The 25281-nt window shown below is 40.9% G+C and overlaps 2 protein-coding genes across 8 annotated transcripts in view; one reads left to right on the top strand and one right to left on the bottom strand.

Annotated features, from left to right (window-relative positions):
- Positions 1-7150: 7150 nt before the first annotated feature.
- Positions 7151-18477, bottom strand: accs (1-aminocyclopropane-1-carboxylate synthase homolog (Arabidopsis)(non-functional)). Of its 5 annotated transcripts, XR_003295970.2 has the most exons (20): positions 18239-18477; positions 17472-18133; positions 16603-17363; positions 16461-16520; positions 16261-16331; positions 16056-16125; positions 15526-15592; positions 14823-14920; positions 14528-14605; positions 14214-14314; positions 13633-13722; positions 13483-13528; positions 13200-13341; positions 12724-12866; positions 12285-12438; positions 11402-12067; positions 10355-10627; positions 10023-10227; positions 8427-8618; positions 7151-8027 (listed from the first exon to the last, which is right to left on the bottom strand). XR_003295970.2 is itself a non-coding variant. In XM_026311938.2 (15 exons), the coding sequence occupies exons 1-15, from the start codon at positions 18109-18111 to the stop codon at positions 11643-11645; spliced, it is 2946 nt and encodes a 981-aa protein (XP_026167723.1). In that variant the 5' UTR covers positions 18112-18477; the 3' UTR covers positions 11103-11642. The 5 variants fall into 5 exon arrangements, 1 of the variants encoding a protein (XP_026167723.1); XR_003295969.2 differs by having other exon boundaries at positions 17472-18477; XR_003295972.2 differs by lacking the exon at positions 16461-16520 and having other exon boundaries at positions 17472-18477.
- Positions 18478-19140: 663 nt separating this feature from the next.
- The window catches only part of furinb (furin (paired basic amino acid cleaving enzyme) b), an 80920-nt gene continuing 74779 nt past the window's right edge, over positions 19141-25281 (top strand). For 2 of the 3 annotated variants that reach the window (XM_026310510.1, XM_026310512.1), the window contains exon 1: positions 19141-19588. The gene's annotated coding sequence lies outside the window, so the exon portion shown is untranslated. Of the gene's footprint in view, positions 19589-19656; positions 19919-25281 lie in introns of those variants that run through there. The other variant, XM_026310511.2, reaches the window with a different exon arrangement.

Here is a 25281-nt window from a genome sequence, read left to right on the forward strand (position 1 = left end):
GAGTGGGAATATGGCAGGGGCAGAGTGTGTGTCTGTGGGGTGTTGGGGGGTGGGGAAAAGAGGGAGGGGGGGGGGGCCCTGTATATCCCTGTTTGTAAGTGTGTGCTGGTATAGGTGACATTCAGGAACAAGACCAAATGAAGTCCTACTAGTCCATCCTTGAGAAACTTCAGAATCATTTCACTTTTGAGCCTGTGTGTATAAAACAAAGGGAGGCAGAGAGAAAAGAGAAACCAGAGGGAAGGTGTAAGAGGTGAAACACAGAGAAAAGGGATATAGTGGTGATCTTCTGTAAAGGAGTTGCACAGCATAACAGGCTTAGCTCAGAATGAAGAACACAAAAGGGCTTAAGGCTGATTGCAGGCTGTGACAAGGGAAGGGGGAAAGAGATCAAGCCTTTAAGGCAGAACTATGTAAGCCAAAGGTCCAAAAAAGACATAGCACAGAGCAGTAAAATTGCCAACAGGAGAAATGAACAATGAATGAATTCTAGAGCAGCATTAGTATCTTCCTCACAGGGAATAAAATGTCAGCATCAGCCACCTTTGAATGGAATAACCAAAATTGCTGCATGATATTTCTAAATGTCATGAAGAATGTAGCCATCTTTGTGATTGTACTCAGGGCAAAGAGGGCATTTCGATCATACTTCCACTGTGTGTTATGCAATAGATTGAGCATTTCATATGGACATTTTTATTGCATTTTCATAGTAAATTCAACAACTTCTCAGCTTCATCCTGCCAATTCTCAGTGAGTCGTCTTCCCCTATCAGCCTCTTCCATCTTTCATCTGAAGACATGATTTGGTAGATTAATACTCAAAGAGGTAGACTTCAGTGCAAAGCTATTTGTCAAAGTTACCTGCCAAAACAAACCCCTTACCCCACTACTCAAATGCCCCCTCATTCATCTCTCAATGTCTCTCCCTCTCAAAATCTTTTTCCCCTCATCTTGCCCCTGTCCTCTCACTCTCACCTCAGGATTAGCTAATAATCAATTATGTGATTATACTAATCAGGTGATTAATTACTGCCTCTCCCTCCGTCTGTACACAGGTTTGCTTGCCTATAATCACACAGTGACAGCCAGGGGACAGCTGAGTTGAGTGATGCTGCCTTGAGGCCTCTAGTAACCCTGTATGACTCAGTTGCATTTGTTGTCAGCTCATCCTGACGGATCGAGCTTTAACAGAGAGCAGAGTCACACCACAACATCACAGCTTCTACAAATAACATCCCCCACAAGCTGCTGACAGCCTGACACCACAATATCTTCCATGTCCAGCTATCAGAATATTCATTTTATTGGATAGCCTAGTCTTGGAACTGCATTAATTCGTTCCAAGTCTTGCATTATAACTTTCCCTGAGGTGCTGCAGAGTTATGCTATTTTGGTTTTGGACCGGTTCCATTCATCTCTTCTGTTCTGGTGAGTTAGACAATATAGAGTACGATTTAAGCTAAAGCAACTCTGAGTGTCCATTTTCAGAATCTTTTTCAGGGAAAAAAATCCTATTACCATAGCAAAATAGGCCATATAGAGTTTAATAACATGCAAAGATTGCAGTGTGAATACATTGTGAGATTGTGCCGGAATTCACAGTATGGCACTCAAAAGCGAGACCTACATCTGAGCTGACAATCCAGATGGCTGTTGATCCACTCGCAGTAAACCAAATAAAATTAAACCCTAAGCCAGATCCAGGAGCACTAGAGTAGAGTAGGGAATCAGGACTAGTGTCTTTAATCAAAATAACAATACTCTTTAATTCAGTCTTAATTAAATGTAGATTTCCCTGATTGAGGAGCAGACTCCTGGGTGTCAGGGGACCTCCTGTCACGTAAACATCCATTGACTGGATTTGTCTTGTGTTTAACCATGTATTAGTCCTCTTTTCTCAAACTGTCTGATGCTGGTTTACACAGAAGGGCTGTCAGCTGAGGGATAGTAGCTTGCAAACAACTCCAAAAGATTTCAAACGTTCAGCATCCTTGAAGGGAGGATTTTATGGCAAATTGTTTTACACCTTAATAAGTGGGTTACATACATACATTTCTCAATTGAAATGAGAGTAATTGTGAATTCACAGCACTAAATTTTAGACTATTTGTCTCTTGATTGGTCATTTTCGTTCTTTCCATTCCACTACGCCTCCCTCAGTCCCCCTCCATCAACGTAATGAGCAAATCATGGCCACTAGAGAGATGTAGAGAGAAAAATTGGTCCCATTATGTGTCAAGGAGTGTGAAAAGAGCAGAGCTGTTGTCTGTCAACTCTAACCCCCAACTGTCCCTGGTCTTAACTTCCCACCAAACACAAAGAGCTCTTTTCCCACACATAGATCTGCTTATTATTTGCCTGTCTTTTAACTAAAAAGTCCATTATAGGAAATGCCAGGACAGCCATGCCCTTTTCTGCACTAGCTCTGCCAGAACTCAGACAAGAGAACAATGGGCACAGTAACACAGACCGATTCAGAGCTGATTTAGAGTGACTGGTCTTAAACAGAACTTATAGAGTACGGTAATTATAAGAGGTGAGGGGTTGGCTGTGAAGGATGCTGTGGATAGGTGGGGACCTGGGTATGGAGGTTGTTGTCATTTGGCAGCCAGTCCATTTGGAGAGAGAATCTGCTATTGGAGCCAGAGCATGGGCGGTGAAGCATTTATCAACCAGTCATAGCAACGATTCACACGATCCAGCAGGGAGCCATTATTTTACTAGTGATCTCTTACAGTAACCTGCTGGTGGTGAAGCCGATGATAAGTGCAGTTTATGAGCACAGGAACAGGCATATACAATAATTGTTTGAAAACAATAATTTGGTAAGTCCCGTCTCTTTTCACTGAGAAGTTGTACAGTATGTAGTCTGAGGAATGGACCACACTGAGAAAGAATTGCGAAGCTGAGCCCAACTCAGGGGCATATGGCGTTTGTTCACTGCAGTTGAGCTCAGAGATGCCTCAGGATGGGACAGACAAACATGTGGTCCTTCTAGTTGGATGGGAGAGCAATTTGCATTAAATATATAAAGATGACAAATAAATACGCCATCCACCTGCTTGGCAAGTGCTTGGGGACGGTGTAGACCCGACAGTATTGATACAGTTTTGCACTGGCTGGCTCCTTGTACAGGAAAGTCTAACAGGCTCTGCATAAGCAAATAAATTCCTAACTGAACAGGGAAAAATGGAAAGAGGCAAGGGAGGTCTGCGATGGCCTTCTCATAATAATGATGATAAAAATGCTATTCTTCTATTCATACTTCCCTCACTCTTCCTTTGCCAACTTTTCCTTCTGGCTCCCACGGGAGGTGCATAATTCTAACATACACAGATTTTTGTCCTTTCTCTTTTTTGTGAAAGACCTGCAATACAGACAAAGAAACACAGACAGGGTAAGGGAAAAAGATGCAGACTGTTTATTCAATCAGATGGTCTAACGTGCATGGAATAGATTTGCGCTGAAGTCAAAGCCGTCTGCACAGTACCAGTTGGCATCTGTGTTAATTATGCTGAATTGAATTGAACTGAATAAGCATTAAAATCATATTTTATGGTGAACAGTAAAGAAATTCTGGCTGCTGATGAATCATCATCACTGACATGTATTGTCATGTCTATGAGTAATGACACCTCTATTAAAAAATAAGGTATTTTCTATATTAACAGTGTTTTAAAAAAATATTTGTGTCTGGTGTTTCATAATTAAGAAACACGATTCCCAGGCCAGCGGTGTGTATTTATAATTTTTTAAATCATTTTCAGTGGAAGAACTGCTGATCCAGGTTGAAGATTGAAGGACATCAACTGTGAATAAAAGCAATGCATTATTGGCTTTAGATTCCATATGGAGAGTGTATTATAGTAACCAAGCAACGCACAGACTAACACTGCTATCCCTAGAGTCATGTCATTACTGTGGCTTAAAGGTGATGTGCATGCTAAGGAAACTTAGCAATTTTTGCTCCACACAAGGACACTATGTTGTGTATAACTTTGGTGTGTTGAATCCAAATGAAAGTAAAAATAGTGTCGTCGGTAGCATAGGAGTGGATTGACAGATCTCCTTGTTGTTTTTTAGATTACTCCCAAATTCTTTTCCAAAATGGCTGCAACCATGTCTCCATGCCAACTTTTATTCTTTTTCCCCTCAGCCTTCGCTTGCTTCACTGCCTCATGCCTTTCACTGTCAGTGTGTAAAGGTGTGTGTGACTCCACTAGTAGAGCAGATCCCATTATTGTAAATAGGCCAATAAGTAACTTCACACAATGTGCCATCAAAGCAAGCACACTCTATATGCAAAACAGAGACACACTGCTAAAGAAACTGGAGCCAAGTGATTATATTTGTAATTTAATTTCCTTGGTCATACAGAGATAAGAGAAGGCAGCGGCTACAATTGACCAGGGATGAAAAGAGTGACGAGAATAAAACTACAGCTCCTTTGTCTGGACTGAGATGTCCAAGATGACACCACTTATGGACAAGGGTACCAGCGGGTAGATATCGTACATATTCAAGTCTAAATACAAAAATGGATAAAACCTACATCTTCAACTCTGCAAAAATGTCTGTATTCCCCAGTGGAATGAATGAATCTAAGTGCAGGATGGTCAAAACAATTTTTTTCCCCGGTCAAGCTCTGTCTCTCTCCTTTATGTCTCTTCTTCGCACTCAGTTTTACTGAACAAATGTAATCAGCAAGGTGGTCTGGGTGGCATGTCAGTCACAAAAACCAATAGCTCATTGCAGATTCTACAGGCAAGATGAACTGGGTCCCTGCAAGAGAAACAACTGAAGGACACAAGGTTTACTCCCCCCATATCCTCATGCACCCTCTAGCTTTCTGCATCCCTCTGTCTGTTTTTTCTGAGATTGTCGGACTGCAGACATCAAATTTCCTGATTTTTCCATTTCGAAAGTGTCCACTTATACTGATGACAATGCAGTGGAGGGCATAATACTGCAGTGGTCAAATTCTGATTCTGACTTTTTTGACTGAGAAATTTAGAACCTCAGAGAGCTGGTGCCGAGGTATGGAGAGAATGAGAAAGGTACAAAGTTCATCATTATCTGACACCAGACAATGCTGTATAAAATTCAGGTACAGTGTGGAACTATTTTAGAAAATCTCAAATCCTTTCTACCTCTTTGTTCTCTCCTCCTCTCATCTTTATGTCTTTGTTTCTCTCCTCCTGTCTTGTCTTTCCGGTTATTTCCTCTGTGTCTTCACTTTGAACCCAGCAGCATTAACCTGTCAGGAAAGTTACAAATGTTCTGAGTGAATTATGTAAACCACAGAGAAATAAAAGTGAAAAAAAGCATGGAGTTCTTGCTTTATTTCATAATTCATCATGCTCCTAGAACGAGCCAAATAAAACTTGACTTATTAAGTAGTCCAGCACATTCTGGCTCAAAATACTCTACTTGACAGTAATAATCACACGTTGTCTACCTTACAAATAAAAATCAAACAAAAACACAAACACACACATACACAAGCACAGTACATGCACTGATTTTTTGTGATTTTATTACTCAAATTAAAACAGTGTCTTTCCCCAGTTGTCCAGATTTCATTGCAAGCAATAGATGTTACACCAGCACCACCAAAAGGTAACATTGATTATAACCATTTTTTGCTTTTCTTTCACTCCTTTTCTTCCCCTCTGAAATGCAGACTTACAGCTCTGAAAATCAGATTAAGAATACTTCGCCTTGGCAGCTGGCAAATTTATTTATCTCAATGAACGCAACCGCAGACTCTCAGCACTGCAAGAAAACACACACTTTATACTGGGGGGTGGCTTAGTGGCTACGTAGCATAATTAGTGGGACACGGCTGTGTAATTAGTCTCTAATTGATATGAAGAGCAGTGGTTTAGCCCAGGTTGTGTTCTACACATGCTGCCGACCACATGCAGGAAATGCTGGCGGCCTGCTCAATCTTGGTGCCATCTTCTGATTGATGTCTCTGTAGCAAATGCCCTTCAACAATCAGCACCCACTATCTCTGTGTGCCTATCAGGCCACCTGTCTATCTCTGTGTAACATCTTCCACCATTCATCTGTCATTTCTTTCTTCGTGCCTAAACGTCTCACTATCTCTTTCTTTCTATCTTCACATTGATTTGGCCTGTCTTTCTCTGAAGGGATTCTCCACCTTTGGTCTGTTTCTCTTAGGAAGGTGAAAGAGCAGTGTTTGTGGTGATGGAAGGTGAAAAGTGTAGGGTTTTTTTATGAGACACAGGCAACCATAAAAGACATTGCTTTGCTTTCAAGGGTTCAGAGAGCACATACCAAAGGAAATAAAAGCAACTTTAGATGAAAAGGAAATACATTTTGAAAAGTATTTTTATTTACGTAAAGAAAGTAGGATACTGGTTCTTTTAATTTGGCAAACGAGCTTCGAGGATACTTTTTCTTTTTCTGTTTTTTTTTTTTTAATGATAAATTTAGCTAAAATGATACTCATAGCTAAGAGGCACAGCTCAAGAGGCCACCATGCAATAAAATGAATGGATTTGTAGTTTGAATGAGGGCGCTCTTTAAAACAATTTTTGTTCATGGGCCGTGTGCTGATGCAAGACGACCTTCAAGGACATTCCCCTCATTTACACAGCAATTAAGCACTACCCTATTGGTAAATTGAAAAAGAGACAAAAATCCTCTGTGGATTTAATAACAAACTCATTACCAGGGCCCAACAGGGTGGAACTGCCTTTTAATTAGAGCAACACCTGATTAACGCCCAATTAACAGAGCCAGAGCCACTTAATTCTCCTCCACTTTGGCAGGTTGAGAACATAAGCAGGCCAGCATCTGAGCGCATCCGCTCCTCCTGGGAATGTGTGAGTGAAAAGTACATAACAACTTTTGAGGCAGTCTGTTGTCCAAATACTCAGAGCTGAAAAGTGTGCGCTGGAAAAGCATGAGGTATGTATTTGAAAAAGAAGTAAGACTGGCTCACCACACATACAACTCCTGGCAGGCTCATATCGGATAGCTGTCCAAGCAGTATACCATCACACTCAACCATGAGACATGAGCGCTCATTGTTCCCACTTTCAGGTTACAGTGTTTGGTCTTTAAGACAGAAACACACTGCCCAGTTTTACCTTTTAAAACTTTTATTTAGCTGTAGAAGGGTCATATATAAAAGGTCATAGCTCATGTTTCAACAAACAAAATAAAACTTTTACAAAAGCAGTTCATTGCTTGAGACTTACTGTTGAAAGAGTGACTATCATCACAAGATGTAGCTTTTTTATTATCACCCATAATTTTATTGTAGCACATATTGACACATTCAAGTCAAGTTAGAAGTTGGAAGCTGAAGTGTGGACCTATTAATGGCTCAGATGCAAACCTGGACAAATTTTTATGAACTTAAAAACTTTGGAAAAGACTCTCTAAGGTATTAGCAAAACAGAAAGACAGAAACTCTCCCACTCCCCGGTCTTCTTGCATTTGGTGCCCAGTATTGTTGGTCCTTAGTGTGCTTTTACTTTATTTGACTCTGTACTGAAAGCAAACTGGAGAATGACCACCACAGTCAACCCCACAGTAAGCTGCAGCCTTCAGTCTCACTGACTCTCAGGATTGTGAGAATCTTAATTCCTCTAGCCAACACTTTACTCCAAACAGTCTGGTTGCACAGATTTCTGTAGCTGTAAGGAATTACTGGTTTCTCATTAAGTCTGCACTTCATTCAGGGTACTGACATGTACCTCTTTGGGGTCTTGTTAATTTTATTGTTACCAGTGTGATACACACTGTGAGAGTGTTTAGCAGCCTTAAGTTGAGAGGAAATATGCCATGACTCCACAGCCTTCTCTAAGTCTGGTAGGATGTCTGGCACAATAGCTTGTTCAGCGATAAAGACTATCGCCCCCACAACCAGCAGCAGTACCCAACCAAAAGCCCCGAGCCAATATGAGGAGCCAAGGCTGGAGAGGTCTTGATGGATTTCTTCCCGGTGCTGATATGTGAAAAAAGACCAGCTGAGGAGGAAGAAGAAACCTGCAGATAGAAAAGAAAAATGAGTTAAGTATCATTGCGAGGAACAAAAAAATATCATTGTGGTCAATTATTACATGTCTGCAGCTTTAGATAAAAGTATTTATGATAATGAAAAGCACTTTCAAAGGAAGTAAAGAGAGTCTTTTAAAAAAACGCAGCTTTGCAGGGAATGTATATGAGCAGTACTTCTAAGAATTTCTGCAGGTCTGGTTTTGGCATGAACTACACAAAGCAAAAGACTATTTGTAGGTTCATTGGAAACTGGCTTACTGTACTTACCACTATTTTACTTGGGATGTGTATGTTACTTAAAATCTTCCACAACACATACACTCTATTTATTAATAAAGGGAAACATAATGTCAGTGTTTGACAGGTAGAATAGTGCAGTGCTGTTACCTGTTGAGGCCATGGTGAGGAGCAGCAGGGTGGTTGGGTAGAGTGCCTGTCCCACCAACAGGAGAGAGCGAGTGTTGGAGTAGGAACGCACTGTCTGAGATGTCCAGCAGAGGGCAAATACCAGACACAGAGCACCAGTGCTCACAGCCATAATGAAGGAAAGAACCCCAAATACTCTTTCAGTTTCCAGGGCTGGAGGAAACAAAACAACAGATACTGAGTGCCAATGTACACTGCCATTGGTACATTAAAGGTCTAATATTAGAAGTGAAAATGATGAAGTGAAACATTGTGAAGTGATGACACATTCCTATGGAAGCCCCCACAACATACAAGTGAAACCTGAAGAGAAAAACCAAGAGTTTGTGACCTTTTTCAGTGATGTTCTAGGGAACTAAGGATATATATATATATATATATAATAATTAGATTAATAAAAGTTTTTGCATAATAAAATATGATACCCTGACATAAAACAAACGAGCCAGAAATGTTATTTCTTTTTGACAATGACCAATAGCTGGTTCCAGTTGGTCTTTAGGTAAAAGCAGCTCATTGTGGCACAGGTCCAAAGCAGTTTAACCGACACTGTTACACCAACCATCTTAACAGTTATCTGTAACCAGGCTAATATTGACTACTTTATTATCTACACACCAGATGCCTTGCTGAATCACTGTCTGTAGGTACACTTATTATTACAGCTGCTGTGTGATTGTTAAATTGCTTAGCTTACTTATGTGTTTACTGTGACCCATGCTGGCCATTATATTAGCTGCCTGGTGATAATGTGTTGCAAAAACAATAGACAACTAGATAAGTAAATTAGTAACTGCCTGTATTGTATTTTACTCTGTCTGCTTTGACATGTTGTGGCCTCAGCGTGTTTGACTATTAGAATAATCATTCTGATATATTTTTTTCTAGCATGAGGGTTAAATAAAACAAGCTTATAATCTATGCCTTAAAATTTTCAGTACCTTAACTCTTGATTATTTCATTAATTATTATTTTACCGAATTGTAATAACTATGACTGGATTTCTTGTTAAATACTCTTTTCAGAGTTTGACAGTAGCTTCTAACTGGTAAAAGAATAACAGCTGGAAAAATAAATGTAATAAAACAAACTGGTAAATGACACAATTTCTTTCTTGATTACTGGTAAAAAAACAAAACAGAATGGGCTGAGAAAGGCCAGGTTTCAGCTGATCAAGATATTTGCCTCCAGCAAAGTGTGAAAGTGTGATACAAAGAATGCATTTCTCTGCTACAGGAGCAAGCTCAAACGTGTTAACTGCTGCTGAGAAGCTCTTCTTTTGGATTTTTCCTATGTTCATCTGGATATTAATCCTCTCTAGAAATTTAGACATGTAACATAAATACATGCCCCTAAGGCTGATCTCTAGCAACAGTGTCTCATCAATACAGAACAGCTATGACATATTTATGCCTCACAAAGGTATGCTGTCCTTCAGCACATTAAATGTATGTCAAATGTTCTACCTAAATAAGAGTGACAGCCTTAGACAGATGACAAATCTGATTTGTTGAATGCAGAAAAATGTCAGAGAGGTGAATGCAGCACATTGCTCACCATCGAAGAAAGTGGGATCTTTACGAACTCTGTGGTCACTTTTAGTGTTATTCCACTCTGCCCAGAGTCCCCTCTCCTTCAGCCAGAACGGTGTACAGACTGCATAACACACACAAAGGCAACCCGCCAACCCCACACAGGACTGAGCAAATCTGAAGCGACTGATGGAGTCCCCGAGCTCCAAAAACTTCATATTGTTACACCACTGAAAAAGGCAAAAGGCAGGAAACACAAAGAAGATGAGGGGACCAGATGAGTAACACCAGGTTAATGTACATATCTCAATCTTAGAATTATAATGAGTATAAAGACTAATAATTAAGTACTCTTACCTTTGTTGTCAATGAGGAAAACAAGCTGCCAGATACAGAGCTATGAAGTTAGTGTTTCTACAAGTAGAACAAAGTTTAGAGCACAGATACCACTACTGTTCAATCACTACTGCACGTTCTCAACACCCTGACACATGATTACTTGTGGTGCTCATGACCACAAGCCCCCACTTGCAAATCAGACTCTTCAGTATTACTCTGCCTCTGCTGCAATGGAAACTCCCCCAGACAGCAGTTAAATTTCCCCATGAATTCTCCATTGTAACCCGCCAGCTGTAGAGAAAGTGAAAGCACCAAAAACAGATATTTAGTGATTTCAGGAAACAGAAGTTTGTGTGGCTAACATTAAATAAGGAAGGAATTAAATAAGGAATTAATAAGAGCTGCTAAAGGAAGTTAGAAAGCACAATATGAGTGATATGTTGTAGCGGTAATATACCACACAGACATTTATCTCAAATGCCAAAACTGTGTAGGGGGTGTCAGTGGGTAATTATGCATGACAACACATCTAAGGAAATCCCACTCTCGACTTTTTACAGTGGTGCACAATGTATTGTGGCTGATTGGGTCTTCAGATATCGTCTGTTTGTCACAACTACCACCTCCTTTGCTTTCCTTTGTTGCAATGGAACAGAACCCACAGAAAACAAAAAAACAAGTTTATAACAATGGAATGCTAAAATACCTTAAGAGCATCTTTTGTAAGAAACAAGATACAAAATATCTAAAGATAAAAACAAATATGAAAGGTCAAAAGTTTATTACCGACTGACTCATGAGCTCAAAATTAAAGATCATAGTTAATTGATAATTCATTTTTTATATTCACAGATCATTAATTTTACAGAGACTACAATACATTCTGATAAGTGCATATGACCAAACTATTACAGATGTACAATTCAGATTAAGACACTTAAACTATTAAGCAATACCGTGTGACTGATTTGGTAGATTCATATTTGGCATTCCACTTAGAAGATGAGAAAATAAACGTAAATTTTTTTTTTTAATCTCAGGATTACAAAAATGTAAGCCCCTCACCTTTAGCAGCTTGAAAATAAGGCCTCAAGATGCACATAGAAAGTTCTGTGTCCTATTCATGCTGGCCCTGCCTGCATTGCCTTTCTTCATCGCTCACTTTTATTCTTCACTCCTTGAAAACAGACATCAGATTTGACCTTGTGTCCGGTGAGTGTTTCAGGCTTTTCACCACAAACACAGGGAGTAGAAAATGCTGCCTTTCACAATCTGGCAGCTACATTCATGTCTGTTTATCCTAAGCTTACTTTCTGGCCCTTTGCAGCAGGACCTTGAATACATCAAGAATCTCTGGGTCTTCCCCAGCAGACAGCTCTGGAGTGTTTTTCTCCAGCCAATCGGAGGAGCGGATTTGGTGCCTGAGAGTACCAATCAGAGAGTCAAGACTCTCTGCTGGCTTTGATGCTTGGCAGTCCAGCAACACAAACTCCTCAGTGGCCAGCAAGCCAGTGTCAGGAACAGGGCTATCCTTCTCCTTGGGCTGGTCTGATGACTTACTCTGGGGTGATGATGTTGAATTGACAACTAACAATTCAGCATTGTCTGAATCTGCACTGTCCTCTTTCACTGGCTTTTTGCTCTCCTCACTGGCTTCTTTGATGTAGTGTGTATCTTGGCTGACACTCTTCTCTTCGATCTCTTTCAAAGTCTCCCTTATTCTTTTCAGGCCTGAAATAACACAAAACATTAACAGAATAAGTCAGTAACTATTATCCAATCAATAGTTAATTTAAGACACAAAGGAGGAGATAGGGCTAAAATCACACAAGCAAACAAAACCTTTTAACATCCAATTTCAGACAGAGTAACTCATCCACTGAGTGGGCATAGAGCTCAAATCATTAAGGAATCAGTACATAGATTACATTATACACCACAAACTCACCAAGCTGAAGGTGGTGCTGTTGGTCTGCGAAGACAATGCGGAACCAGCCGGGCACAGAACAGGAGAAGGCCTGACCACAACTTAACACCAACTTGTGTCTGAGGAAATTCCTCCACAGAGACAACTCCTCCTCAAATGACGACTCTCTGAGGTACTAGCAAACCAGAAAGACAGAAGTGACGCAACAAGCCTACAAGAATGCGCCCATAATGTTTATAAGAAATTACTATTAAGTTCAGAAGTAAATGACTGTTTTATCTATATTACAATTACCTATACACAAGTTAAATGAATAAACATCTTTAGAGAATAAGGCTGGTTATATTCTTTATTAACAATAATTAATAACAATAGCTATTCATTGTTGGCTTTATATATGGGGAGTGTTGAAAATACCATTAATTTCAACTCTCCTTTAACCTGGCTTTGGGTTTGTTACCTTTCTGAGGTCAGCCCAGACAAACAGTGTAGCTGGACTGTACAGGTAGGGGATGCCCATGCTCTGTAGCTGTTCTGTCAGGTATTTGTGAGCAGCTTTCAGTCTGCTTCTGTTCTCAGGCAGAAATTCCTTGCTGATCCACTCTATGACATATGGAATGGCAAGAGGTCAGTGTCAATTAAATGTTAAGTTGTGCTCCTGTTATATCAGAGGAAACCAAAAATAAGGGAGGATATCTTTTGGGAGTAGGGGTAGTGCTGCAAATTACATGTTTAAATTCCTAAAAAGCTTGCATCCAAATTAATTTGCATTTATAAATTAAACAACAAAACAGAAAGGATAGCCGATTGTATTAATGTAAGCTTTGAGATCTTTTTTTCCCCCAAAACACAATTTTTTTTTCCAATTTGTCTTTGTGTTTATGGATTATTGCAGGGTGTTTTCAAGTGTACATTCTCAACTTTTCTGATTCATACCTCTGTCCTGAAGCAGTTGTGCTACCTGATGCTGGGTTGTTCCAGAGATACCGTGGAATGAACCTAGCTGAGCCAAAGCCTCCACAAGGTCTCTGTTCTCAGTATACAGAGTGCCTATTCTGATTCCTGCCATTGCGAAATCCTACAAGGGACAAGAAAAAGTAGATGAGAAACAGTCATGACAGCAAACACCCACTGAAGAAAGGCTGATATTTTACTGTACTGTCAACAGGGATATATAAAGTGTCAGTCCCACACTCATAGAGTGCAGCACAATATGTACCTTGCTCATCCCCCACATTACATGTGTCCTCTGTGGGTCGGGCAAGCTGAAATAAGGGCACATCAGCAGTTAAGAGGCTGTCTACAGACACAATTGTGATGATTAAGGGTCTAATAGTGTAATCACGCAGAGGTTGGGTTCATGCAGTACCTGTCTACACTGAGGACACTGTGAAAGGTGACAGATTCATCAAAGACCGTCAGCATGTACACTTCATCTACAATGGCATGGAGCTCATTTCTAAAGCAGGAAATGGTGGAGAGAAAGTTAATGGGAATATATATAGTTCCGCTTTAATGAACCTTAGCTGTATATTGTTAATGATTGTTTATGACAAAGAAAATGCTACATAAATGTAAACTGATTCCTGCAACATCCTATGTCAGTGTAAAAGCACCCTAGTTTATGGTTACAACAGCTCAGAGTCTGGAAGGTTTCTTTGGAGGGAATTACTTTGGCAAGATCATTTAGAAAACAAATGATGACGCAAGAGACCTCTTGGCACATGGCTGCACTTGACAATATGCAGATGGTTAAGAGAGGTGATAAACCTCTATCAAGAGCACTTGATATTCCACACATGGGAAAGTGCTTTCAGTCATAAAATAAAGAGTTCACACTAGGAAGTGGATGCAGTGGCTTGGCAATGTGCTTAACAGAGCCACAGGAACACAGACCGGCAGGATTACAGTGTTAGGCCACAGTGTGAGATAACAGTGGGGCAAACATACCTTTTGGCAAACTCCAAGAAGGTAATCATCTCCTCAGGGGTGTAAATCTCAGCCAGAGGGTTGTGGGGATTCATCAGTATGACAGCTCGGATGATCAACCCCTAAAAGACACATCTGGCTTCTAAGTAAATATATAATGATATACTGTCTCACAGTCTTTAAAAGATAAAGCTGCAAAACAAATCTGTGAGGAAAAAAAGAAGACCTAAGACTTTATCTAAACTGAGCTGCCCAAACATTTCTGGAGTGGTTCAGTCTTCCTTTAAATATTCATTAAGAGCAAGTGCGCAGGCAAACATGCATTCATTAACTACCTCTTGCTGAGCCCTTTTCAGACCTTCTTCTAGTTTCCCTACGGTGAGTTGGAAGGGTCGACTGTCTTTGCCATCAGCCTATAAATAAAAAATACAAGAGTCAAAGGGATAATGTATCAATATCCACATTGAACAGCTGACTATACACTTTACAAAGTGAGATCATGAGATGAGTTAAATGCAATGTCCATAAATATGTGAGTTATGTCATATGCATACAATTAGCAAAGAACATACAAGGCCAATTTTTTAAATACATAATTACACCACATAAATAAGGCATTGATTTCCTTACCTCACAGTCAAGAGGAACATGAAAGAGTTTCACATCACTATATAGATGTAGATCTTCAGTGATGACACCATAGAAAGGGATGGGAATAAGAATGGCATCTGCAACATGAAAAACACGATAACCACATGACGACCAAATAGAAATGTAAATAATTTCTTCACAAATCATATGAATGTCTCCTTGTGCACAAATATATTCACACATAAATAATTGATTGTGATTGTGCCCAACCTTTAATGAGTCATATAAGTAATTATTTAGGTTAGTCATTAGTGACTTTCATTGCCAATTTCATGGCAAATTCACCAGTAATTAAAACTGACTTATCTTATTTGGCAAGTTATATTAGCACTAATAAATGGCTTTCCATCAACATAATCTAAGTTGGTAGTAAACAGATAAACATGGGCTACCTTTCAAGGTTGTGATTACTATATTGAGCAAAACAAATATATTATATTCCTTAAAATCAGACATTGCTTGCAGTGGCGCTGGGGAATAAGATAATTATGTAGCTAAGAAAGTGTTTTGGTCAAATGATTATTCCCACTCTGCATTATATGCATCATATAACAACAGTTTGAACACAAAACTGCCAAATTAACTTGGCCAGATTTTCACATTGTTTCAACATTTGTATTCATTGAGTAAAAATGGAGATATATTGCACTGTATGTCTATGTTAGTGGATTTGTGAACGTACCTTTAGGGTCACAAATTACTGCTGCAATACATGAGAAAAGGGACCCACAGCCATTCATCACCACAACCTGAACAAACACATCCAGTGGGTTGAGAAAGACCAACTTAAAGCACTTACAGCCTGATAAATGTGCCACAAATTCCTACACCAACTAAATCATTAATGTACATGTAGAATTGCAATGCTGTAGGTAGTTCAGTAGATTTTATAGTGTGTATCCGAGATGAAATAAATTGTTCAGCTTGTATAATAGGTATAAAATATTAACACAAAGTCCCTAATATTTTCAGTCACACTATACTTTTGTAGCAAGTACAATACCTCTAAATGCAAATACTATTGCCGGTATATGTAAGAACATATTGTTCATATACTGTACACGTAATCATATGTCAGTACATTTTGACACATTACTATATATGTGCTTTCCACAAACCTTAGTATATTCTAAACTGCAGCATCAGTCTCAGACATACGGCTGACTTTACCTATGTTACATTCCAGCATTAAAAGCAATATCCTTCACTCACATTGTCAGCTTTGAGTGGGTTTGGAGAACTGCAGTAGTGAGTCAGGAACTTTGCAACCTCTTCCCTCAGGCTGAAAGGTGGAAATGTTGTAAGGGGGTTAATGTTTACTTTGAACAGTCTTGTTAAAATGTTTAAACTTTACCATGAGGCACACAATAGCTCTGCTCTTTCAGAAAGAAAATAAAGGTTCACTTTAATCTCTTACAATGTGTGGCCCCTCCAGTCTGAATACTGCAGCAAGCATGGGTCAATGTGAAGCATGTCAGGCTTGGTCAGCTGTAGCAGAAAGGGAATTTACATTCATTTGTGAATGTAGGCATAATATTTAGAATAATGTACGATGACAAAGACATAAAACATTACACTCTACAGCACTGTCTCATTATTACTAGCTAGTTATCTTACCCGTTTATGAAGAAGATCATAGCATAGTTTGTTTTCACTTGTACCCATATTGATTATACCCTAAAAGTTAGAAACAGATTGAGTGCCTTGTAAATCTTCATCAGTGCCATTTTTTAACAAAAAAGAGCTACATATGACTCACATCAGGGTTGTCTGTGTCGTGATATCTGTCCATGCCATACAGGGCATAGCCCTCCTGGAGAATGCCTTGATGCTGTCGGATGCAGTTACCACGATTGGACAAGTACACACTACGGCCAGGGGTGTCACCTCTCAGTGTTGCCAAAATATCCTGAGATATTTTGCAGGCCCGGTCAGTTTTAAGTGGTGCTGACTTTATTGTCTCCTGAGCGGAAACAGCCTGAGCTGTGGGAGCTTCTGAGGGTGGCTGAGATAAAGATGATGAGACAGAAGGTCCACCTGTAGTCATCAGTGAAGGTGATGGACGAGCTTGGGGTGAGACTGCGGGGTCAGCCAGCATTGTGGCAGTGGCTGGAGCACCCTGTCTGACAGCAGCTAACGCCCCTGTGAGCATGCTAAACAGGCAGAGCTCATGTTGCCGCTCCTGTTCCGCCCTCCTCTCCTCCCACTGTTCTCTGCGCTCCTCGGCCTGCAACTCTCTCTGCAGCCGCACCTCCTCCAGAGAGAGGAGGCGCTCCTCTGCTGACCGCTGCCAGTTTAGGAAGCTGGCCAGCGCTTTATCCAGGCTTGCCTGACCACCACATCTAGCACCCCCGTGACCCCAAGGTGTTTTGCCAGCACGGCGACGCTTTCTCCTTCTCACAGAACTGAGAAGATGAGAACTCTCCTTGCTGGGCAGCTCAGACGTGTCCTGTGGTACGTTACCACCTACCGCCTGGGTGGCTGCTGTGGAAGAACTTGCAATATTCAAGTCACTAAAACCTAGGGATTTGGGAAAAAAGAAATCGCTTTTAAATAACTATTATTATGTAGCACTGTGTTAACAACAGTAATAGTACTAACACTAATGATAGTATTTGAATTGACAACCTGAAGGTGAGATCCTTGCGTTTGTGGAGCTCTCTGCTCGACCCAGTGTGTCCTCAGGCTCCAGTAAAGATTGCCCGTCAGTTTCCTGGTCATCCCCAGACGCATAATACATCTCGGGGGGAGCAACACTTGAGTTCAACAAGCTCTCCTCAACATCTTCACATTTTATATCCAGTGGATCTCCAGTTTTTGGAGGCTGACCAAACAGAAACCCACCCGAGGAAGCGGGTCCAAAGGAGCCCGCTGGAACTCCTTGCATGTATGCATCAGCTCCACCTGGACTCTGAAACACCTGTTGAGCTATGACGGCTCCGCCTAGGGAGGAGTAGGTAATAGCCGGTCGATTTGCCAGCACCCTGTCCATCACGTCAAAAAACTTCCAGGACCTCATTTTGTGGTTGTCCTTAATGCGGCGGTACTCCAGCTTCATCTTTTTGATCTTCTCCCGGCACTGGTCACCGGTGCGATAGATGCCCTTTTCGCGCAAGATGTGCGCTATCCGGTCAAATACGCGCTGGTTGCGCAACGAGCTCTCCAATTCAATCTGGACCGACTCATCGGACCACAGCTGGAGCAGCTCCACTATCTCCGGGTCGGTCCAGTTGCTGCCTCGCTCATGCCTCCTACCGCGAAAGTCCATCCTCTAAGTTATAGGACGTATCCTGGGATAAGAAAAAACGATGAGCTCATCTTAACTTTAGAAACACCGGGGCTTAAATGTGCTATTACCGTGTCTACAGAAAACAAACAGCGTCCATGTCTCTCACCGTAAATTAAAAGTGCAGCCCGTCGAAGACAGATTGACACTCAGATGTGACATCCACGTAGGTCCGTACATGTCACGGTTAGTTAACCCGGTTTGGAACTGGTTTAAAACTGCAACGCTTTGTCCAACCGGTGCTAAAATACACTTAACTCATGGTTAATAGCAGTTATGTCAGAACTTGGTGAAATGGGAGAAAGGCGTACAAAATATCTACATCCGGGTTGACGGCACATGCGTGCTGTCCTTATTCCGGGATAACTTTGGTCCGTGCTAACGGGGGAGCTGCTGAAAGCGGGCTGGATTTCACTTATACCAGGCTGTGCCGGGGTAGACACGGGCTTGAGAGTGAAAGCGTGAGCTTTGTATAATGGCTCCCTCTACCGTACGGCTTTCATCCGGGTGTGTGAGTTCAACAGATCTCCAGAAGATGGCGCCCACACACAGCGGTAGACCTCAGTTGTCTGGAAAGAGGAGGGCGTGGGTTTTTACACAGGCGTGGTCCGGAATTTCGTTACAACGATGAAATAACCGTGCTCGCTGTTGAAAACAAAACACACACTCACTCACACACCAACCACTTTAACAAGTTTTGTCTTAACCCTAGAAAGACACAAGCAAGAAGTTTGGTCCCTAAACATATTTTTCTTGTGTTAACAAATACGTTTTACTGCTTTACAGCATAAATTTATAATTATATATACTTCTATTGATTCACTTATTATCCGCTAACTGTTAATCTCACATAAAAATACACACACGTATCCTTTAGGCGGGTTTACCGCTGCTTTGACACGTCTTAAAGCGGTGACCCGCCCCTCTCAACGACCACGGTGCCACAAATCAAGCACACGCTGTGGTCCAACCTGCTCTTGCCGTGACGTATTTCCTGGAGAAAAGGGTTTGTGGCAGTTTGTTGTCGTCTCTACCAGGAGTGAACCGCTCCAATATATTAGCTCATAGTCCCTTAGTCTGCCCCTGTTTTATACCTGTGTACTTCCTCTCTTTGTGTGAATTAATATCAACACACTCTATTTAGCAAAGCCGCCTCAAACAAATCGAAACCTTTAGAGAAATAACTGGGCGCGACGGTTGAAGTTAAGTGGAAAATTATAACCATGGTGGTGATTGTAAGTTGGTGGCGGATGACAAGCGAGACGGGATAGTTCATTTCAACAGTTTTGGAAAAGGATGGGTGTGAGCGGATAGTGTTATTATTCATCTCCTGGACCAAGTAGCGGACGTACGGCGTCAGGTTAGATGTAAAGTTGAAAGTCAAGCCGTAGGAGAAAGGGGTGTCTCCGCCCGGAGGGAGAAGAAGAGGATGAGGAGGCTTCTCTCCTGAGTGACAAAGGTACGACCGACAACTGCTTCAATCTGAGTTTCCGTAGAAGCTCCGAGTTGGATGCGTTCACAGCAGGGAGGGGAGTTTGTGGCTGAGTGGGTGGGAACAATGGGAGTATTTGCGAAAAGCATGACGGCTGTTTTAGCATAAAGTCCTTGCTGCCGCTGCGACTGCGCTCACCACTCTTCCCAGTCAGGTGAATCCTTTCCCAGTCTGGATAACAGGCGTCTTCGGTGGTGCTTTGTTGTTGTTGTTGTTGTTGTTGTTTGAGGAAACATGACTTCTTCCGACAGTTGAGCAGATGGGATGGCAGCGCTTTCTCTCTGAAGTTTATTGTTGGTAAGATAAGAGCATGTTTGTTGTCACTTACGTTTACACTGTTGTTTTCTGCCGCATGCCTCTGAAAATTCAGATTTCTCTTTTCGTGCTGTCCTCCCTTCTCTCTTGTGTACACACACTTCTATATAATCATTTTCTCTTACTGACTCACTCTGACACCCTAATAACCTCACCCTCTCATCAGGTACTTTTATGTGTGCAAAGTGGGAATTGTGGTAGTATATTGTAAGTAGTACTGTTTGGAAGGAAAGGGAAAATTTGTTTTAGACCCAGCTCTGCACTACTCTTCTTCACATTGGCACCAGATATGTGTGCTTATTTCAAGAAAAGCAATGAGACAAGCAGAGAGTGTTTGAGCTAACAGGAAAAACAAAAAACTCAACTTTTAGTGATCAAAGTCATCCTTTCTTGTCTCCAGTTGCTGTTAGTGCAACTAACTCCCACTGGGATTTTAACAAGGGATGAACTCAAGGTCACCAACGGCTGAGGCAGACAGAAGAGCCCAGAGCTTCCTTTACAATCGGATTACACTACCTCTCCACATCAAAGATTACCCCATGAAATTAATCTTTGTTAGACCTACATCTTGCAATCAAGTTAGGAGCTCAAAGCTATTGAAAGAGGTTGGTTCTGTGTTTTGTTTATGTAGTCAGTGGTTGTTGGACTTAGAGGCTCTGCCCCCAGACACCACCTTTTCAGGTTTAGTTTTCTTGATTTGCCTGCACTGGGTTTAGCTGCATTGGAAACTATTCAGTTGTGAGCTCTTAGGAGCATACGTTTTATAAGCATGAAACAGGAATGCAGTGGAGGAGAAAGGAGCAGGAAGACAAACTTGTCAACAGTATAACTCATCTACAAACTAGGGCAGAGTATGTTGTGGATGAGGGGAAGTTGACACAGGGAACAATGCCAAGATTGAGAGAGCTGTTAAAAAATGGGTTGGATCTCTCTATGGGAAATTACTTACAGAATTGATTCTTTCTCCTGGACATGCTGCTTTTGCCCTAGACAGCATTTTATCAGATGTGTCCATCCTGTATTTCGCAGACAGTAGGAGCTAAGATGGATCATGCTTTAGTGGTACTCAGTTATAGCGTTCTCGCTCACTTTGCAGATGATCGCTGTGCATCTCACTTCCAGCTGTGAACTGCTGCCCCGGCTGAGCATATGTATGTGCAGTACTTCTGTTTTTTACAATCACACACTAACTTGGAGAAATTTTCTCTATCAGGAGAGGATGCCTGGCTGTCAGTGGTGCTTCACAAATGCTGCAGCTCTCCTGTACCATGGTTTTCTATGAAAGGGCAGCCTAGAGCACATGGTGGGTGTTGATTTGGCTGGTGGGCAGCCTGAAATAAAGCTGGAGTGCTGCATATGGTCTGTCACAGTTTTTGTGCTTCTGTGCTTGTCATAACCAATGGAAATTGCCTGTTCATCCCCAACAAGAGCAGATCTGTTATTTTGTTAAATTATGTTTGTGGCATCTTTCCAGAGTGATTCTCATGTAGAGGATGTTAATTGAATGCACATGCTGTTTGTCAGATACATCACTTTTGCACTATCGGACATGTTTGTGTAACCATAGGCTACTGCTGTTGTTCACTAAGCAGTTGTTCTGGACCAGCTGGGGTTCAAGTGTTTTCCAGGTTGTCCACATTTTCCAGATGGGTAGGAAAATCAAATTGGCAACTTTCTGGTCTCAAGCCCAGACCTCTAACTGTTTAACGCTTTTGCCATTGTTTTACAAGAGATAGAAACGGTCTGCAATACAAATAATGTGTTTAATTTGGTGCCTTGATTTTGATAATGTGGTGACATTTAAATCAGATGGGAAATATTAGTCAAGCAGATATTTATTAATCATGTCAGAAAGCTACAATTAATCAATACTTGATTTTTAAAGAAAATACTGGTATGGATGGATGTTTGAAAGTGGTTATAGAAAAAATTATATCCAGCCTGTAAACTTAGTAAGGTTCCTCAAATTAAGGATGGTTGATAAAGAGTTGTGGCAAAGATGACATTGAGGCCAGATATTTAATAGTTAAATATTATGACATATAATATAATGGAAAACAGTAAATATTTGGAGGAAATGAACAGAAAAGCTGCTGCGGTTTAGGCTGCTAGGCAACATACTACTAGAACTGACACCAACATCAGCCAGTATTGGCCAGTAACATACCACCTGCTGATGTGTCTCTCTGTAGCTGTAGCATTCAAATCAGTTTAGACTAGTGGTCGACCGATATGGGTTTCCCTAACTGATACCGATGCCGATATTTAGAATTCAGGGCAGCCAATATATGATGCTGATTTTTTTGGCCGATTTGTTTGGCCGATTTTAATTTTCCCCCTTTATCTCACAAGGTATAAAAGTGCCCAGGAATAAAATGTGTATTATTGTTATGCTTGTAGTATTTTTTGTCCTTGCTTTTTCTGCTCCCATGCTCAGCAACTTCTGGCAGATATTGCACTTGGCCTTCCCTGATGTTGGCTGAGTGAAATACTGCCATACTGGGTTAAATTTCTTTTCAGCTATTAGACTATAATTTAAAAAATAAAATACATGATTTGTCATTTTAAACTCACTTTTTCTATAATTACATTATTCCATGCACATCACAATCCTAATATGTTTTGGAAAAAAACAGGATTGATTTATTGCAGGGTACCTGTCATGATCCTTATGCTTGTTGACAGACCCTGCTATAATTCAAAGGGCCATAGTCTAAGAATATGCGTAAACAAATATGTGCAACAAGTCATTTGCATGTGAAAGTAGAAACGCGCAGTTCAGACCAAACTTCAGGCTAAGACGTGCACATTAACTTTCCCCAATTAAAGTGTATTTTTGGTGGGAGCATCGTGCCCGTGTTGCGTGTGTCGGACGCACTCACACATTTATTGAGGAACGTTATCCTGCGTCTTTTAACGAGAACATTCATCTGAATTTAACGCGTTTCTGCTTTCACATTTGTTGCACACATGACGGTCAGCGTCAGTTCTAATACGCTACAATGTAATTACGCGTTGGAAACGAAAGGTTTCCCCCTGCCATCATTAGCTGAAGCCCTGTGTGTGTATGCGACTATAATCATTTAGCCGCTGGGCTTGTTAGCATGTTTTGGTACCTGTGCCTACAGCCTGAGCTACAGCTCGATAACAATACAGACCAGACGGTGCTCTCCAAAAGTAGCTTCATATTCAACCAATGAAATGTATAAGGCTACATTAAAAACGGAAGATAAGTACTTTCTTACCGTTTTTGGACACTTTTCAGCTCACTAAACAACAGTGGTGACAACCTGCTTGTAGCAACACGTCTTCACGTGTTCCACAACAACGCTTAACTGGTCACAGGTGTACCTGCCTATAAATCGGCCAAATTTGCAGTGAAATCGTCCGATGCCGATTCATTAAAATGTGCAAAAAATCGGCCGATTAATCGGCGCTGCCGATAGATCGGTCGACCTCTAGTTTAGACCAGGGGTGCCCAACCCATGTTCCTCGCAAGCCACCGTCCATTTTTTTCCCCATTTCTGATTACCTGGATCAGATATTGTAATCTGCAACACAGCTTATAAGGTCTGCAAAAGACAAAAGAATGATAGTTTTATGTTTAATATTAGTTTATTGGCCATTTTAATATAGTGTATTACAGTTCCTACCAGATATTGCTCGGCTTTCATTGTGTAGTAATAGATTTTCAGCTAATAACACATCTCAAAACCTGGTGTTCCTAAAAGCTGGAAATCTGTAGAAATAGTGTAGAAGCTCTAGCCCAAGGGCATAATGATGATATCAAGACAATAATAAATGCACCATGATGATGCATTGCTGATCCATGTCCCCCTCAGTGAATATGAATAGTGAGGGGGTGTCAAAGGGCTGCAATCACGTTGGGGTTTCATTGTCTACCACTGTCGTGTTTTGGGGGCACTGAGCAGCTCCGCTGGAGCGACCAGGGCAAAGTGCATAAGTCAAGGGCACCTCAGCTTGCTGAGGAAGAGGAGAGGTTTGCTCCTTATGAATTTTCTATAGAGAACATCTAAGCAAAGGCAAAGTGATTTGTTGCTGCTGCTTTGTTTCAAGTTAGAAAATCATTTTTTTAAGTGGGGGTCTTTTATCAAGACATCTTGCCATACATATGAGATACTGAAGCACATTTGGAGGTCTGTCTGTTTTATTATAGTTAAAGTCTTAAGTTCTCCTGTGGTTTGCAGGTTGAATCTTCATCTGAATTTTAGTCCTTTGATGTATATTGTAACAGTAAGCAGCCTCTTGTTAAATGCTCTCCAGACTGTGTTTTGAGAGAAGGTGTTTTGGGCGTTATGTTATTATGTGCTTGTTATTTTCCGCAATGCTGTTTAAGGCATGGGTTATCCCCCACCTCTCTCGTTTCCTTACTCTCCTTCTATTCCTCCTTCTCTCAGCCTCCTCAGTGACAACAGACCCCCTGCTCCTGTTTTTGTGACTCCAACATAGCATCTAATGAGCTCAGAAGAATTGCTCTACAGGAAGACTGACAGCCCCTAGTCATGTTTTCACCAACTCTCCTGCTGTGCTAAAATCACACCCACTCCTAAATGCATCTGTGAAGCCACAGATGCATTCAGTAAGCTTATCCTCTTTGAATAGTTTGGATACATGTAACTCCCCAGAAGCAGGAGATAATTGTTTGGGCAAATGATGGGCAAAGGCATTTTATGTGTTGGTGAAAAAATTGGAAAACCATTCCCATTTTAAACCATAAGTTTTAGGGACAACTTAAGGCAATAACAGCAGTTTACCCGCCAACCAGTTATCTTGTTATAACTCAAACTGTCCATTGCCAGTAGGGGTTTTTTCAATTAGAGTTAGAAAGTTTTATTTTTAAGTCCTTACAAAAGGCCAAAACGTGTGACAGGACCCAAATTCACTGTGGAAAATCAATATTTATGTGCGCACTAACATTGGAACCTCTTAGAATGATCTTTATTTATTCTTGGACAACTTTAATAAGATCCAGTGATATAGCTGGTGATTTTTTTTAATGTTTTTCTTCCACAAATCCCATACAGAGAGTAAAGCCAACATTAGCATTTATGTACTCACCATAATGTCTGTGAATCCAGATACTGGTTTAGCTAATTCGTCTGTGCTGTAGAACTTTTGTCTCAAAACTATTAAAAAGACATCAGTGGCCCACACTGTTACTTATGTGTAGCATAATAGCGCAAATATCCTTCCATATGGGATTTGTTGAAACTCATCAAAACGTAGGAAATCACCAGCTTTCTAATTTAAGCAATTGTGACAATCAGTGTTTCACAATGTCTAAAGGAGAGGTTCATGATCCTCTTCGAAAGTTGTAGGTGGAG

The sequence above is a fragment of the Mastacembelus armatus genome, chromosome 6 (genome assembly GCF_900324485.2).
Source record: "Mastacembelus armatus chromosome 6, fMasArm1.2, whole genome shotgun sequence".
NCBI lineage: Eukaryota > Metazoa > Chordata > Actinopteri > Synbranchiformes > Mastacembelidae > Mastacembelus > Mastacembelus armatus.